At 41.2% G+C, this 16743-nt stretch overlaps 1 protein-coding gene across 4 annotated transcripts in view; it reads left to right on the plus strand.

Moving 5' to 3' along the window:
* The first annotated feature begins 397 nt into the window (after positions 1–397).
* MGAT4A (alpha-1,3-mannosyl-glycoprotein 4-beta-N-acetylglucosaminyltransferase A) overlaps positions 398–16743 on the plus strand; it is a 95826-nt gene continuing 79480 nt past the window's right edge. For 3 of the 4 annotated variants that reach the window (XM_036302211.1, XM_036302213.1, XM_036302214.1), the window contains exons 1-2: positions 398–454; positions 7220–7513. In XM_036302211.1, coding sequence (XP_036158104.1) covers positions 7420–7513 — 94 coding nt within the window. In that variant the 5' untranslated portion in view covers positions 398–454; positions 7220–7419. Of the gene's footprint in view, positions 455–4417; positions 4639–7219; positions 7514–16743 lie in introns of those variants that run through there. The other variant, XM_036302212.1, reaches the window with a different exon arrangement.

Below are 16743 nucleotides of genomic sequence, written 5' to 3' on the forward strand. Positions count from 1 at the left end.
CGGGTCGCGCGCCGAGGGCTCGGGGCCTTCGGTCTGAGCTGCCTCTGCACGCGCCGGAGGATTAAAGCCAGATGTGGCGGCGGGGCGGCGGGGAGACCCACGCTCTGCGAGTCGGGGACCAGAGCACCGGACGCCTCTCCGCACCCCGCGGCAACAATAAGGACGGGGGGAGGGGGCGTGCAGATCTCACGAGAGTTATATAGGCGGCGAGACCGCGCCCCTAAGTGACAGCCCGGTGGGCCACTGGCGCGAGCGCCTCGGCCGCCGGGGGGCGCCCAGGGAGCGGCGCGCAGCCCCGGCGGCCAATGGCTGGCGGGGTCGCGGGCGGGGCGGCGGCGCTCCAGCGGCGGGGGCGGGGTCTCGGCGGGAGGCGGGGCGCCCGGCAGCGGCGGCGGCGGCGGCAGCGGCGGCGGCCACAGCAGCCTCGGCGGCGGCCGCGGATGGAGCGGCCAAGGTGAGGGGCTCGCGGCGGCCGCGGGGGGCGGGCGGCCTGGGGCTGGCGGCGCCGGGCGGCTGCGCGGAGAGGCGCGGGGCTGAGGGGCGGCGGCGGCGGCTGGGCTCCGAGGCGCGGCGTCGCGGCAGATCCACCTGCTGGTAACGGAACCGCCCGCGCTGCGGCCCGGCCGGGAGCTGGCGCGCCCGGGGCTGCTGCGGGGCCGGGCGGGGCGGGGTGGGCCGCGGGGCGCGGGCTGGGCGCCCTGGCCGCTCTGCCAGCCCCGCGCCGCCGCCGCCGCCGCCGCTTCCCCTCGGTGCTGCGCGCTCTCGGGTGGCGGGCCGGGCTCCTGGTGCGTCCCCAGCACGGTCCGGCGCGGCGAGGGTGGTCGACTTTGGGGGAAAGTGGAGGAAAGAGTGGTTCTGGGGGGTGCAGAGAGGGAGCGAGAGTTGTCCGTGGACGGAGCGGGGCTGCCCGAGGACCCTCGCCCGGCGTTTCCACGGGGCGGCGGGGCAGGTGGGGTGGGGGCGCGGCGGTCCAGGGCCCGGGGAGGGGCTGCTCCCGCCGTGGAGAGGGGGCGTGCAGCCGCGGTAGCGAATTTTCCTGCAAAGTGATGGTCGGGTGTCAAGGAACAGCCCAGCGCCCCCCCCCTCCCCCCGGCCCCACCTAAGGATGAAGCTGCGCGCGGGACCCTCAGGTGGCGTCCAGGTGATCGCCCCGGGCGCACCAGGTGTGTCCCGAGGGCGAGCGTCCAGCCGGCAGGCATCCCGCTCCGCGCCCGCCCTTCTTTCTCGCAGCGTGTTCCCCGGAGCCCGTTCATTGCTTACAACCCAGATTGCGAAATGGGAGCAGGCAGGACGCCTGCGTTCAGTGCTTCCCGTAGAGTTTGCTGTTGCGCTTTTGCTGTTGGACGAATTCCGCTATAAGACAGTGACAACGCTGTTCCTTTGAGTGTAGAACCTAGATTTAGGATCAAATAATATGCGTTGTGTGGTGTATGCTTCCTTTTCTGGATGTTTTAAAAACTAGTTTCACCAACCAGGGTACCGTGGCGTTGGTTTCTTTAGCTCACGCGTGTAAGTCTGAAAACGCACTGGATGATGAAAGTATATAAGCTGTATTTAAGAAAAAAAAGAATCCTTTTATAAATGTAAAATAAGTGAATTTTAACATAACTGCTGTGAGTTTACATCTTGGATTTCATGATTGCGCCTTTTTCTTTAGGCGCAGTCATGTTCAGCAGCTGTGTTCTCAGCCATGGAACATTGAATTTTTCAGAGAACACCTTAAAATAATTTATTATCTAATAATAAAATACAGGACTGCAGCCCTTGAAGATCTGTTAATAAAACACATTTTTTTTTTCAGCCTAAGATCTACAGTTGAAAGTTCCATTTATTTTGGTCAGGATGGAGAAAATGACTAGTAGTTTTAGCCACTCCTTTTTTGTTGTTAAGGATTCAAATGTGTAAAGTGATAGTCTCAGAATAAAATTTTTGTGAATGTGGACATTTTAAAATGTAGGTCACATTGTCTCCTACTTGAGGCAGTTGGTCAATCCGGAGGGTTTGGCCAGCCCATGAACTGCCTCCTTTGGTTATGAGTGCCGAGATCATTTGCCCTTGTCCGGAGCCTTCACTTACTTATGCTGTGCAGTTAAACTTCATGAGTTCGGAAACCCTAATTAAAAATGTGTGACTACATCCTTCCTGTGTAAAATGCTCTTGTAGTTCTCTTGCAGAATTTCAGGTCTTATTTGTTAGTAGAATTCATTATAAATATCTTCTTTAAACCAGAGCTTAATAACTTCCCAGAAACAATATTTAATATTCCTTGTTTTTCAAGAGTGTGTGTGTGTGTGTGTGTGTGTATATATATATATATATATATATATATATATATATACATATATATATAGTCTACTTTGCTTTTAGAATTCATTGACTTTTGTCCCTACCCATTTATACTGAATTTTATCATATGAGCTTTATTTGTGTTTTTAATAAAACTAGTTTTAATTATCCTTTATTTTATGATTTTTCTGCTTTTCTACTTCCCCATAATTATTAATTGAATGTTTACTCTAACCTATGCATTTTTAGATCTTTTACCAGGACAAATCCTTCCTGCAGTTAGGTAGAGCTAAGTATATAGCAACAGAAAGTAATACACATTTTTATATGATGTCATACCAGGATTAAAATTAGAAGTTATATACTTCACTTCTCTATCACCAGAACTCATTATTGAGTGCTTATTGATATAAGGCAAGATATTAGACACTTGACGGAAATTAGTTGAAATTATAGACTATCGCCATGAAGATTTTAAATGCTGAACTCTAGACATGGGCATATATGACGTTAACTTGTCTTACTATAGAAGGTGAATAACTGAGTTTGGAAAACAGTGATAACTTGTGAGAGTATCTTTGGAGTTCCTTGTTCTCAGATAGTCAGAGTAAGCAAGGAAGTGGTTGTGGTGGCAGTGGTGGGGGTCGTTCTTTGCTTCTGGAATATTATACCACAGTTAGAGCTGCTGGCCAGGGAGGATTAACAGACATGCCTGAGAGTGTGGACGTGCACGTGCTTACGCACCACTAGGGGAGGGGTTGGCCAAAGACTACAGGAAGTGAGAAATTTCTTCCACGTTTTAAGTTTAAACGTTGAGATTTCTTATGAATTTTGCAGCTTATTTCGTAATAGATCCATGTTTGTCAGAGAATATAAAATGTTTTTAAATTCACACTTCAACTGTTGGGTAAAAATTAACACCTTGGGAACATTCTTTATGTAACCTGAGACTTGGGAGTATCCCTGGCACTTCTCTTCCTCCCTAGGTAGGTGCAGGTGGCTGAGTTTGAGAGGCAAAGGGTCTGGTAGGCAAGAAAGAGCATAGACTTTGGAGTCATACAAATGAGGGCTGCCTTTGGGTTCATTTTCTTGTGTGTAAAATAGGGTTTATAATGCCTGCCTCATAGGATTTTGTGAAGATTTAAAGCATAGAATGGCCCAAGCACATAGGAAACACTCAGTGAGTTGTGTGTCTATCGTGATTACTAATACTATGCCCTAGTGATCTTGTTTCACTAGAAGAGATTGCTAGTAATGTTCACTTTTACAAAGTAGCTGAGATGGTAGTTTCAGAATTGCCTATAAATGGCCGCTTTAATCAGCCCTATCCTTCTACTGAGGGAATTGTCCCTTGGGCTTGGCAGGCCTTTTTGGAGGTGCGTTAACTCACCCCACTGGAGTGTAATTTAGTATATTGTGAAGTGCATCTTGTGGTCCCCCTGAGGCCACCAGGAATCAAGGCACATCTGAGTGCTCGACATGCCCCCAGGGAATGAGACCTGCTATGCAGAGAGTGGATTGAACCAGTGGCTGGCTGTAGGTTTTTTTTTGTTTGGTTTTATTTTTAATACAGTTAACATTTATTGAGAACCTATTATGTGCTAGCCAGCGGTTCTCAACCTGTGGGTCGCGACCCCTTTGGCAGTCGAACGACCCTTTCACGGGTCACCTAAGACCATCCTGCATATCAGATATTTACATAACAATTCATAACAGTAGCAACATTACAGTTATGAAGTAGCAACGAAAATAATTTTATGGTTGGGTCACAACATGAACTGTACTTAATGGGCAAGAAGGTTGAGAACCACTGTGCTAGGCAGTTATGCTCAAGTACTTTTAAGGACTTCATTTGATTCCATTTTTTTTCCTAACAGTTTTATTAGGTGGGTGGTGATCACCTAGTTTTCCAGAGTTTAAAGCAATGATAAGTAATGGGTTCTCAGTCATACAATATCCTGGTTGGATGGCTGCATTTTTTTAAAACCCCTAAACAGTCCTAATTTACATCCTGGGAGTACGTTAATCACAGGAAATACTACATTTATTCTCTGATGATGGTACATAGCAATAATAACTGTACCCTTTTTATGATTTATGGTAACATGTGAAAGGAGCCAGGACAGGTTGCATTTTATGAATGAAAAGGTAAGGCTGAAGAGAGACCAAGATGGCAGCATAGGTAAACACCGGAAATTGCTGCCTCGCACAACCACTTCAAAAATACAACTAAAAGACGGAACGGACATCATCCAGAACCACAGAAAGGCTGGCTGAGTGGAAATTCTACAACTAGAAGGAAAGAGAAAAGCACACTGAGACTCAGAGGACGTGCGGAAGTAAAGTGTAGAGGTACGGAGCCGCGCGTGGAAAGGCAACTGAGGATGCGGTTGTCTTTTTCAATCAGGAGGGAGACACAAGCTCCCGACTGCTCTGAACTCCAGTTCTGGGTGAGTCTCTGGGGACCCAGACTCATACGGGGAGAAACTGGACTATCTTTCTCTCAGAGGTGCTTGTAGCGATTACCGCAGGACACTGAGACCTGGGGCCTCTTAAGGCAGGGCTGAGGATCAGCCATAGCTGTTTGCTCCGCCCTGTTGATTCCCTGAGACCCACCCCACCCAAGCTGTGTGCAGAGGCTTTTGCATATGAATGGCCTGGCCCTTTGCAATCTAAAATTACCTAACATACTGCAGCTGGGTCAGAGAGACCCAGAACATCCAAAAGAAGGCCCAAAGCCCTGCAGCAGCTTGCATTGCTTCACAGCTGGGCCAAACCCCAAACAAAGAAGAGGAGTCTGCAGATCTCTCCATAGCTCCTGATGGGTAGCCTCAGGCAGAGGCTAAATTAGTACCTCCTTAGAGATTCAAGAGCCAGTGTACCCAGTGGTCAGAGTGGGATCATCCAGATTATAACTCCTCAGATCCATAAGGGACACACTCAGGGGGCAGACTCAGTGAGCACCAAAACCCCACTGAAGGAAGTCTTGCCCCATAAGGGTGTCTCCAGCACAGAAGTTCTCCCACTGCAGACACAGCTGATTCTCACAGCCAATTGGCCTGGAGGTCAATTCCTCCCAGTGATACTTACAACAATCAAGGCTTAACTACAACAAGACTGTGCACAAAGCCCACAAAGGGGTGCACCAAGAGTGTCCACCTCAGGTAATTGGGGAGGCTGAGCCACTGGGCCCTATAGGACACCTAGCACAGAAAGCCACTCTATCAACACAGGGAAGCATAAAAAATGTGGAGACAAAGAAACAGGTCACAAATGACAGAAATGGAGGAAAGCAAACTACTGGATATAGAGTTTAAAACCACAGTTATAAGGTTTTTCAAGAATTTTCTAGAAACCGCCGATAAATTTAGTGAGACCCTTGAGGTTATGAAAAAGGACCAACTAGAAATTAAGCATACACTGACTGAAATAAAGAATATTATACAGAGATCCAACAGCAGACTAGAGGATTGCAAGAATCAAAGTTTTGAAATACAAAGAAGCAAAAAACACCCAACCGGAAAAACAAAAAGAAAAAAGAATCGAAAAATATGAAGATAGTGTAAGGAGCCTCTGGGACAACTTCAAGCCTACCAACATCCGAATTATGGGGGTGCCAGAAGAAGAGAGAGCAAGATATTGAAAACCTATTTGAAGAAATAATGACAGAAAACTTCCCCTACCTGGTGAAAGAAATAGACTTACAAGTCCAGGAAGTGCAGAGAACCCCAAACAAGAGGAATCCAAAGAGGACCACACCAAAACACATTGTAATTAAAATGCCAAGGGCAAAAGACAAAGAGAGAATCTTAAAAGCAGCAAGAGAAAAACAGTTAGTTACCTACAAAGGAGTACCCATATGACTGTCAACTGATTTCTCAACAAACTATGCAGGCCAGAAGGGAGTGGCAAGAAATATTCAAAGTGATGAATAGCAAGAACCTACAACCAAGATTACTTAACCCAGCAAAGCTATCATTCAGAATTGAAGGGCAGATAAAGAGCTTCACAGATAAGAAAAAGCTAAAGGTGTTCATCACCACCAAACTAGTATTACATGAAATGCTGAAAGGTATCCTTTAAGAAGAGGAAGAAGAAGAAAAAGGTAAAGATAAAAATTATGAACAACAAATACATATCTATCAACAAGTGAATCTAAAAATCAAGTGAATAAATAATCTGATGAACAGAATAAACTAGTGAATATAATAGAATCAGGGGCATAGAAAGGGAGTGAACTGACAATTCTCGGGGGGAAAGGGGTGTGGGTGGGGGAAGAGACTGGAAAAAAATCGTACACCTATGGATGAGGACATTGGGGGGGGGGGTAAGGGCAGAGGGTGGGGTGAGAACCAGGTGGAAGGGAGCTATGAGGGGGAAAAAAGAGGAACTGTAATAATCTGAACAATAAAGATTTAATTTAAAAAAAGAAAAGAAAGGGTAAGGCCTATATAAGGGACATACCTTCCCATGTAAATAATGATGGAGCCAGATCTAGGACCCAGGTTTTTTGATGTAGTCTGTCACTTTACTTAATGTTTTTTAGAACAGCTATTGTGCTGTAGGAAAACTGAGGATAGTGAAGATTATGTTACTCAGGAACCATTGTGTGATCATTAGAGTTCTCAGCATGGAATCTGGCTTATTGTATATTTAATGAACCCACAACTTCCCTTCTTAAATAAGTAATCATAACTTTCTTTTCACAGACGAAACCAGACCAACAAGGAGGGAATAGTTTGATGCTTTTTTCCCCTGAAGAAAAGAAGCCTATAATCCTAGTATATGAATGAGTGGTTTAGGTGTGGGAATAATCTTCATAGATACAGTTTAGCCCCGCCAAAAGTCCATTTGTAATGGTGACCAATAAATGAAGAAACCAATATTGTGCATTACTCAACAAGTTTTTCCTTCCTGTTTTCCTCTTGGATAGGATGAAAACCTGAGACATCAACCTATGAAGACTGTGAAGACAATTCTGAATAGCAGGAGTGACTGGTGTTGCTGTCAAACTTATTCTGCAGCGCATCTGAAATGAGCCTCTCTTATTGATTGTTTTCATTGGCCCAGAGCCAGGAGTACTGAATTCAGTTGACTTCGTAAATGTATGAACCAGTGTGATGGTGAAATGAGATGAGGCTCCGAAATGGAACTGTAGCCACCGTTTTAGCATTTATCACTTCATTCCTTACTTTATCTTGGTATACTACATGGCAAAATGGGAAAGGTAAGGAAAAATATTTCTAAAAATATGCATGAAATATTTTAGGCTTTGTGCTTTGTTAATGGTGCATAACTACTTAGGTTAAATACCCCAGCAGTCTGCATGTTGCATGCTGTCTGACAGTTTCTTTCTGACATAAAAATGAAACAGTATTCTTGGACATAAAAGACAGACTTTCTAATTTGAATGGGGCTTGTTTTGGTTTTGTTTTCTTATAATTGCACTTGGAGAAGCAGATACTGATCAGTGGTTTATATTATACATGACAGCCAAGTGGTGTAGTAAATACTTTTGTTTTGGCACATTATTTTTATTACTAAACATCATAAATGTTTAATGAGCATCCTTGTACTGGATGTTGTATAAAATGCCTAAGAGAACTCATTCAGTGACTCCATGAAATTTACATGCTGATTATACTAATGATTTGGTGCTCTGTAGTTAATGATTTAAACTGCATGTGTTAACAGATTGCTCTTTAGACAAAAGTATTTATGAAGTAGATGAGAAATTCTGTTTAGAAAACTTAAAAAAAATTTTTTTTAATTAATTGTATTAGACTGTTGAACTGTTTTAAAGGAAGGTTATCTGTTCAGTGATTGGAACTATATTCAGAGATCATTAAATTTTTTAAGAGAAATTATTTGGCGTTAATTCCTACCCATACTTTTTACCTTATAATAATCTAAGGAATGTTGAGGGCAAGAAAGATGGATGTGTTGAGATAAATGCATATTTGGTTTGTTAGAGTCTAATTAGAGCAGTCATCATCACCTGGTTATTTGGTAATGCTGTTGCTGGCATTATTTTATTGACTTTTACAAAGATAACTGAAAAGATGGGTTCATGACTTACTTTTTTTCTGATGTGTGTATATAGATATGCATATTTATATAATTATACATCTCTGTGAGATACGTATAAAATAAGCTAATATAAGTGAAGAACATATGCTCTGTGCTTGAACAAATATGGTGTTATTTTTCTCTTCTGTGGACTGGGTTCTAATTTGGGGGGGAACTCTTTGGGGACAAATGAATGAAAAACTTGAAGACCTTTCTTTTTTGTGAACTAATTTAAGTATTTTTTATTTTATTTATTTAAATTCTTTATTGTTTGAGTATTACATAAGTTTCCTCCCCCCCCCCCCCCATTAACCTCTCCCCTGCCGTCCCACCACCCAGCACGTGCCCTCACCCCTCTACTGTCTGTGTCCATTGGTTATGCTCATATATGTGCATACAAATCTTTTGGTTGATCTCTTACCACTGCCGCCTCACCATAGGTTCACCATCACTGTCCTAGGAAGTGTATGGGTAAAGATACTGCTACGAGATATTTTGCTGCCTGGTATTTTGCTGCTTGTGGAGTCCTCTAAGGTTTTTATGGTTTCCTGTCTTACATTTAAGTCCTTTATCCATTTTGAGTTTATTTTTGTGTATGGTGTAAGTTGGTGGTCTAGTTTCATTTTTTTTCATGTATCTGTCCAATTTTCCCAACACCATTTATTGAAGAGACTGACTTGACTCCATTGTATGTTCTTGCCTCCTTTGTCAAATATTAATTGAGCATAATGGCTTGGGTCGATTTCTGGGTTCTTTGTTCTGTTCCACTGGTCTATAGGTCTGTTCTTATGTCAGTACCAGGCAATTTTGAGAACAGTGACTTTGTAATATAGATCAATATCTGGTATTGTGATCCCTCAAACTTTGTTCTTTCTTAGGATTACTGTGGCTATTCGGGGTCTTTTTTTAATCCATGTGAATTTTTGGAGAGTTTGTTCTAGGTCTGAAATATGCTGTTGGTATCTTAATGGGGATTGCATTAAATCTATAGATTGCTTTGGGGAGAATGGACATTTTAATGATGTTGATTCTACCAATATCATGAACATGGTATATTCTTCCATTTGTTTATGTCTTCCTCTATCTCTTTTTTTCAACGTCCTGTAGTTTTCTGAGTACAGGTCTTTTACCTCCTCAGTTAAGTTTATTTCTAGGTATTTTAATATTTTTGTTGCAGTGGTAAATGGGATTATTTTTTAGTTTCTCTTTCTGTGAGTTCATTGTTGGTGTATAAAAAAGCCATAGAATTCTGGGTGTTAATTTTGTGTCCTGCTACATTGCCGAATTCATTTATTAAGTCTAGTAGTTTTTTGATGGAGTCTTTAGGATTTTCTATGTACACTATCATGTCATCTGTGAATAATGACAGTTTTACTTCTTTTTTTCCAATTTAGATGCCTTTTATTTTTTCTTCTTGTCCGATTGCTGTGGCTAGCACTTCCAGAACTATGTCGAACAGGGGTGGTGAAAGTGGGCATCTATGTCTTGTTCCTGTTCTTAGGGGAAATGTTTTTAGTTTTTTTCCATTGAGTACAATGTTGGCTGTAGGTTTGCATGTAAGGCTTTTATTATGTTGCGATATGATCCTTCTATTCCCACTTTGCTGAGAGTTTTTATCAGGAAAGGGTGTTGGATGCCCCCTATTTGGCATATTTAGGTTCTCATGGTATAGTTGAGTATTGAGTGTTATTGTCCCGTTCGTGGATGGAGTCTCCTCTCAGGGTATTTGATTATGTGGCTCGCTCTGTACTACATTGACCAAACAGCATAAAGTATAACTCAACGCAACACAAAGGAAACAAAACACGAATGTACTCACAACACCAATAACCCCAATATAAGTGACCACCAAAGAAAAGAGAATTAGAAGAGAGAAAAGAGCAAAAATGTTATCGAGAAAAGAAAAAACGGTAAGAGAGAAAAGAAAAAGGAAGAAAAAAACAAATGGGGAGAAAAAAACACAGAACAAACAGATAAACCAAAAAAATGCAAACAACAAACACCCAGAAAAAAAGGGGGGAGGGTCAGAATCTGTAAAAGCAGAGCTTATGTACAGAAAGTAAGGTTAAGGAATTTAATGAATATGGGGAGGATCTTGGTTCAGTATAGAGGAGGTATGAAGAGAATGAGTGGATAAGAAGAAAAGAAAGAAAATTTAAAAACTAAAATAACCATAAAAATACAAATTGAATGAAGAAAAAATGCTATAAAAATAGTAAAATAAAAAAATTGCAAATGAAAGGTTAAAAAATAAAATAAAAAAGTGACGTATTGTTTGTTTCAGCTGAGTTTTAATGCCCCATGGAGGCTGGCTTAAGATCCCATTCTTCGGATCAATCTGCCACTTCTCAGTTTCCTGTTAGGTAGTCAGCACCATGTTGAAATTCCAAGTGAACCACTGCTCCTCTGTTTGTGTCTATCTCCACAGCCTTGACTGCAAGCAGGTGGGACCAGTCTGCCCACCTAGCCTGTCTGCCTGCTTTCAGCCTTAATCTCTCAGGCTGTTTCTGACATGGCTGTAGGTGGGGAGGGTGCTGTATTGCTTTCTGGGACTGAACGGCCTCTCTTCAACCCATTCCCTGAGGACTCTTTGGGGCTATTCAGAGTTTTTGTGTCCTTTGTACCACTCAGAGTGTAGCCTGGGTGTGACTGTATTACCTTTCTTGAGGCTGCTGGGAGGGGCTGGTTTTTAGGAGAAAAATGGCTGCTTGGTCCAGAGGGTCAGGAATGTCCCAGTGGCGGATTCCTATTCACCTCTCCCTGACCCGCTCTCCTCCACAGCCTCTCCCCAGACTTCACAGGTCTGCACCTCCACCTGCACCTCAGCCATTGGTGAGTGTTTGTATTTGAAAGGTCCTCTGAACTGGGTTTAGTGAGTAAAAGCAAAGGCCAAATAGAGGCAAAACAACTGCACAACTGCTGGTTTCTCTCCCCCTGGCACCACGTGGCTCATGCATTTCTTCAGGCCGCCACTCTGGGCTCAACCTCTTGCGGCTGTGGACTTAGATCTAGAATCCCCTACCTCCAACAGCCCTGTGGACTCCTTTCCACAGTCGGATGTTATGCCTTTCCCCAAGGGACGTGGACTTGGTGCCGTGAAGCTTTCTTCTGACCCTCTAGGCTCGAGGTCTTCCAACTCTCTCCAGCCCAGATTCCCGATCCTACTTCTCCAGGCGTCCTCTGCCCTTCCCGACTGCGAATTGTCTCGCCGGCTGTGTCTACTTCACCAATTTCGGGTGGATGTTACTCGATTTAGATCCTCCTCTCTGCTCCAGGATAAGGCTCGGGACACGTCTGCCTATTTGGCCGCCATTTTTTCTCCCTGCATGATCTAATTTATGTATTTTAAATTTTATTTTTTAATTGTACCAAAGGAAGGAGATTTATGTAGAGAGAATGGTGAATAGTTAATTTAATTCAGCTGTTGATTGTCCCTGATATAAACAAAACAGATGACTGCTCTTTTAAGTCTACTTATGAAATAGAGGAATTAACCATACGAAGGGTATATAGATTTTTTAAAAAATCATGAAACTTACCTATTCAGAGAGGTATAGTATGGAGAAACTTGACCCTTCTTCTTACTGTGTCTTATTTAAGGGATTAAAAGTTTTTGAAATCTCTGTTCCATTGATTTTGTTTCTTATATGAAGGTACTATAGGCATTTTTTATTAAGCTGTTTTTAGACTCAAAATTAATTTTAAAAATAAAGGAAAAATAATAGATACACACACAAAAAGTCTCTGCTCTTTGATGCTCACTCCTTGAACAGCTCTTTAATGCTTTCATGCATACTCTTCTGCTTTGTTTTGCTGCTTAGTGTTGTGTCCAGACTCTTTCCAGTATCAACAGAGACCTGTTATAGTTATATAAAATCTCCTGTGTTGTAATGCTATTGTTTATGTAATCGCCCTAACTGCTGAGCATTTGTATTCTTTTTAGATTGTTCTGGCAGTCAAACAACTTGGATTTTCCTGAGCAGACCTGATTTCAGATATTCCAGTACACCTATTAACCATGCGCTGTTATTTTTATATTTGAAAGCATGGTTTCCTTACTCATTGACATTGCTGGACTAATAGTTTTTATTTTTCATTCATCCATTGGACTCTTTTATGTATCTATCCTATGCCTAGCACTGTATTATATGTTAGGAATACAAGAAGGAATAAGAAACTTCACACCTTTGAGAAGCTAAAGGGTTGATAGGGGAAAATGCCTGTAAAAAAATATGATACCTTCAGATTGGTTGAGAAAGAAGCAATGAACAATGCTGGGCTTGTACAGTTACATGCATACCACATGTTGCATATTCTCTCTTTTAATCCTCATAATAACCATGGGAAGTACTATTATTAGCTCCTTTATATAGGTGAAAAAAGCAATGCAGAGTGGCTGAGGAACTTGGCATGGTCATACGTTAAGTGGTAGAGTGAAGTTTGACGTTTAATCTCTGCAGATTCCAGAGATAGTGCTCCTTGCTACTGGTCTATTGACCAGAAGAGCAGAGAGAGCCAGAGACTATACTAATTTTGAGACAGTCACAGAGGAAGAGTAAATGTGAAGGCGATTCCAGGTAGAGGAGGGGCAATGAGTATGTCAGGTAGACAGCTGCAAGTGCAGCCTTGGTGTTCTGAAAGGGTGCAGAGTATTTGTGCTTTGGAATTGTGAGATGCTCATTGTGATTGGCACATGGGATTCCTAGACTGTCTCAAGGTTTAGCTGGTAATCACACTTTCTAGGAGTATATCTAGGTTGTCATAGGTCCTCCTTTACCACTTGGAAGAATACATGAGCTGTTCCATGGGATTGGTATAAATGTGGGAGGATGTTAGGAACCCAACCAGGGAAGCTGGAGTTTTGACCAGAGTACCAGTTCCAGGGTATATAGGATTCCCATATAAAAATGAGCAGAATTCCAAGTACTTGGCATGGACAGGTTGAGACAGCTGAAAGCAGGTATTGTGAAAGCGGGACAGGAGTAATTTACATGTCTTACTTGCTGGCGGGGTAGGACTCCTAATGACCCTCCACCTTTGGTCAGGCACAGTCCACAAAATCCCATTGAATTTTCTTAGCACTCTTGTTGAAAATCAGTTGATCATAGATTATAGATCTATTTTTGGACTTTCTGTTCCATTGATCTTCCTTGTGCTAATATCACACTGTCTTTTTTTACTGAGGTAAAATTGCTTTATCACATTATGTAAGTTTCAGGTGTACAACATTATAATTTGATATTTGTATGCGCTCTAAGTGATTACCACAATAGGTCTAGTTACCATCCATTGCCATACAATTGACCCCCTCCACCAATTTTGGTAACTCCCAAGCCCCTTCCCCTCTGATAACCACCATTCTGTTCTCTGTAACCATGAGTTTATTTTTATTTTGTTTGTTTTGGTTTTTAGATTCCATATATAAGTGAAATCATATGGTATTTGTCTTTGTCTGACTTACTTCAGTTAACATAATACCTCAAGGTCCATCCATGTTATCACAAATGTCAAGATTTCCTTCTTTTTATAGTTGTGTAGTATTCCATTTACATGTACCCATTTATCCATCAATGGACACTTAGGTAGTTTTCATATTGGCTGGCTATTGTAAATACTGCTTCAGTGAACACTGAGGTACATACAGTAGATACATTTACTGTGGGAGATATGTTCCGAGACCTCCAAAGGATGCCTGAGACTGCGGGTAGTACCAAACTCTCTCTCTATATAATGTCTTTTTCCTATACATACATACCCCTATGATAAAGTTTAATTTGTAAATTAGGCATATTAGGAGTTAGCAACAACAGTAATGAATAAAATAGGACAATTATAACAGCATATGACAACAAAAGTTATGTGAATGTGGTCTCTCTTAAAATATCTTCTTATGCTGTATTCACCCTTCTTTTTCTTATGATGATATAAAGTGATAACATGCCTATGTGATGAGATGAAGTGAGGTGAATGGCACAGGCGTTGTGACACTGCAGCAGTCCATCAAACAGCCAAGTCAGCTTCTAAGTGACTAATGGGCAGGCAGCATATACAGCGTGGAGATGCTGGACATGATTTATGTCTTAGGCGGGACAGTGCAAGGTTTCATTATGCTACTCTGAACAGCGCACAATTTAAAACTTACGAATTGTTCATTTCTGGAATTTTTTATTTAATATTGTTGGACTGTGGTTGACCACAGTTAACCGAAACTTCAGAAAATGAAACCACAATAAGGGGGGACTACTGCATATCTTTTCAAATTAGTATTTTTATATTCATCTGATAAATACCCAGAAGTGAAATTGCTGGATCATATGCAATTCTATTTTTAATTTTTGTTATTAAAGAGACCATTCTTTCCTCAATATATGTTCTTTGCTTCTTTGTTGTAAATTAATTGTCCATATATACACTATGTGGGTTTATTTTGGGGCTATTCTGTTCCATAGGTATATGTATATCTTTTTATGCCATTGTCATACTATTTTTAAAAAATATGTTTTTATTGATTTGAGAGAGAGAGAGAGAGGAAGAGGTAGAAACATTAATGAGAGAGAAACATCATCGATTGGCAGCCTCCTGTACCCCCCCCCCCCCCCCCACACACACACACTGGGCACTGAACCTGCAAACCAGGCATGTGCCCTGACCAGGAATCAAAACAGTGACCTCTTGGTGCATGGTCATTGCTCTACCACTGAGCCACACCTGCAGGGCCCAGTCTCATCTTTTTGATTACTATAGCTTTGTAAAATAGTTTGAAACAGGGAGCATGATACCTACAGCTTTGTGATTTTTCCCCTTCAAGATTACTATGGGAATTTGGGATCTTTAGTGGTTCCATACAAATTTTAGAATCATTTGTTCTAATTCTGCGAAAAATGCCTTTAGAGTTTTGGTAGGATTTGCACTAAATCTTTAGATTGCTTTAGACATTTTAACAATATTAATTCTTACATCCATGAGCACAGAATATCTTTCCATTTATTTGTGTCTTCAATTACTTTCATTATGTCTTATAGTTTTCTGTGTACCAGTCTTTCACCTCCTTAGTTAAAGGTATTTTTAGGTATTTTATTCTTTTTGGTGCAATTGTAAATGAGATTCTTTTTAATTTTTCTTCCTAGTAGTTCATTATTGGTGTATAGAAATGCCACAGATTTCTGTATATTGAGTTTGGATAACTTTTCTGAATACATTAATTCTAACAGGTTTTTTGGTGTATTTTTTTGTGTGGAGTTTCAGGGTTTTCTATATATAGTATCAGGGCATCTGAAAATAATGACAGTTTTACTTCCTTTTTAAATTTGGATGCTTTTTCTTTTTCTTGCTGTACTAATTGTTGTACTATGTTGGATAATAATGGCGAGAGTGGGCATCTTTGTTTTGTTCCTGATCTTAGAGGAAAAGCTTTCAGCTTTTCACCATTGAGTGTGATGTTAACTGTGGGTTTGTCATATATGGCCTTTATTATAATAATGAAGTATGTTTCTTATACTTACTTATTGAGATTTTTAAAAAAATCATAAATGGATGTTGAATTTTGCCAGATGCTTTTTCTGCGTCTATGGATGAGTTTTATCCTCCTTTTGTTTATGTGGTGTATCACGTTGACTGATTTGCAAATGTTGAATAATCTTTGTACCCCTGGAATAAATCCTGCTTGATCATGGTATATGATCCTTATAATGTTCTGTTAGTCGAATTAGGTTTGCTAATATTATGTTGAAGGTTTTTGCATCTGTGTTTATCAGGGATATTGGCTTGTGATTTTCTTCTGCTTTGATGGTATCTTTTTTCTAGATTTGTTATCAGCGTAATGCTGTCCTTGTAGAATGAGTTTTGAAGCATTCCCCCCTCTTCAGTTTTTTGGGAAGAATTTGAGAACAGGTATTACATCCTCTTTAATATTTGGTAGATTTGACCACTGAAGCCCTCTGGTCCTGGACTTTTGTTTGTTGGGAGGTTTTTATTTTATTTTATTGCTGATTCAATCTTTTAGTTCAGTTGGTCTATTTAAATTTTATATTTTTTTACTGGTTCAGTCCTTGGAAGATTGTATTTTTCCTGGTTCAATCTTCCTGGAAGATTGTGTTATTCTAGGAATTTATTTCTTCTAAGGCTGTCCAATTTGTTGCCATATAATTGTTCATTGTAGTATCTTATGATCTTTTGTTTTTCTGTGGTATTAGTTGTGACTTCTCTTTCATTTCTCATTTTATTTGAGCCCTCTCTTTTTCTTGGCAAGTTTAGCTAAAGGTTTGTCAATTCTGTTTATCTTTTTTGAAGAACTAGCTCTTAGTTTCATTGATCTTTTCTAACTGTTTATTTTTTAAAATGTTTTTCTTGATTTTAGAGAGAGAGGAAGGGAGAGGGAGAGAGGAAACA

Source organism: Myotis myotis, unplaced genomic scaffold (genome assembly GCF_014108235.1).
Source record: "Myotis myotis isolate mMyoMyo1 unplaced genomic scaffold, mMyoMyo1.p scaffold_m19_p_30, whole genome shotgun sequence".
Lineage (NCBI taxonomy): Eukaryota > Metazoa > Chordata > Mammalia > Chiroptera > Vespertilionidae > Myotis > Myotis myotis.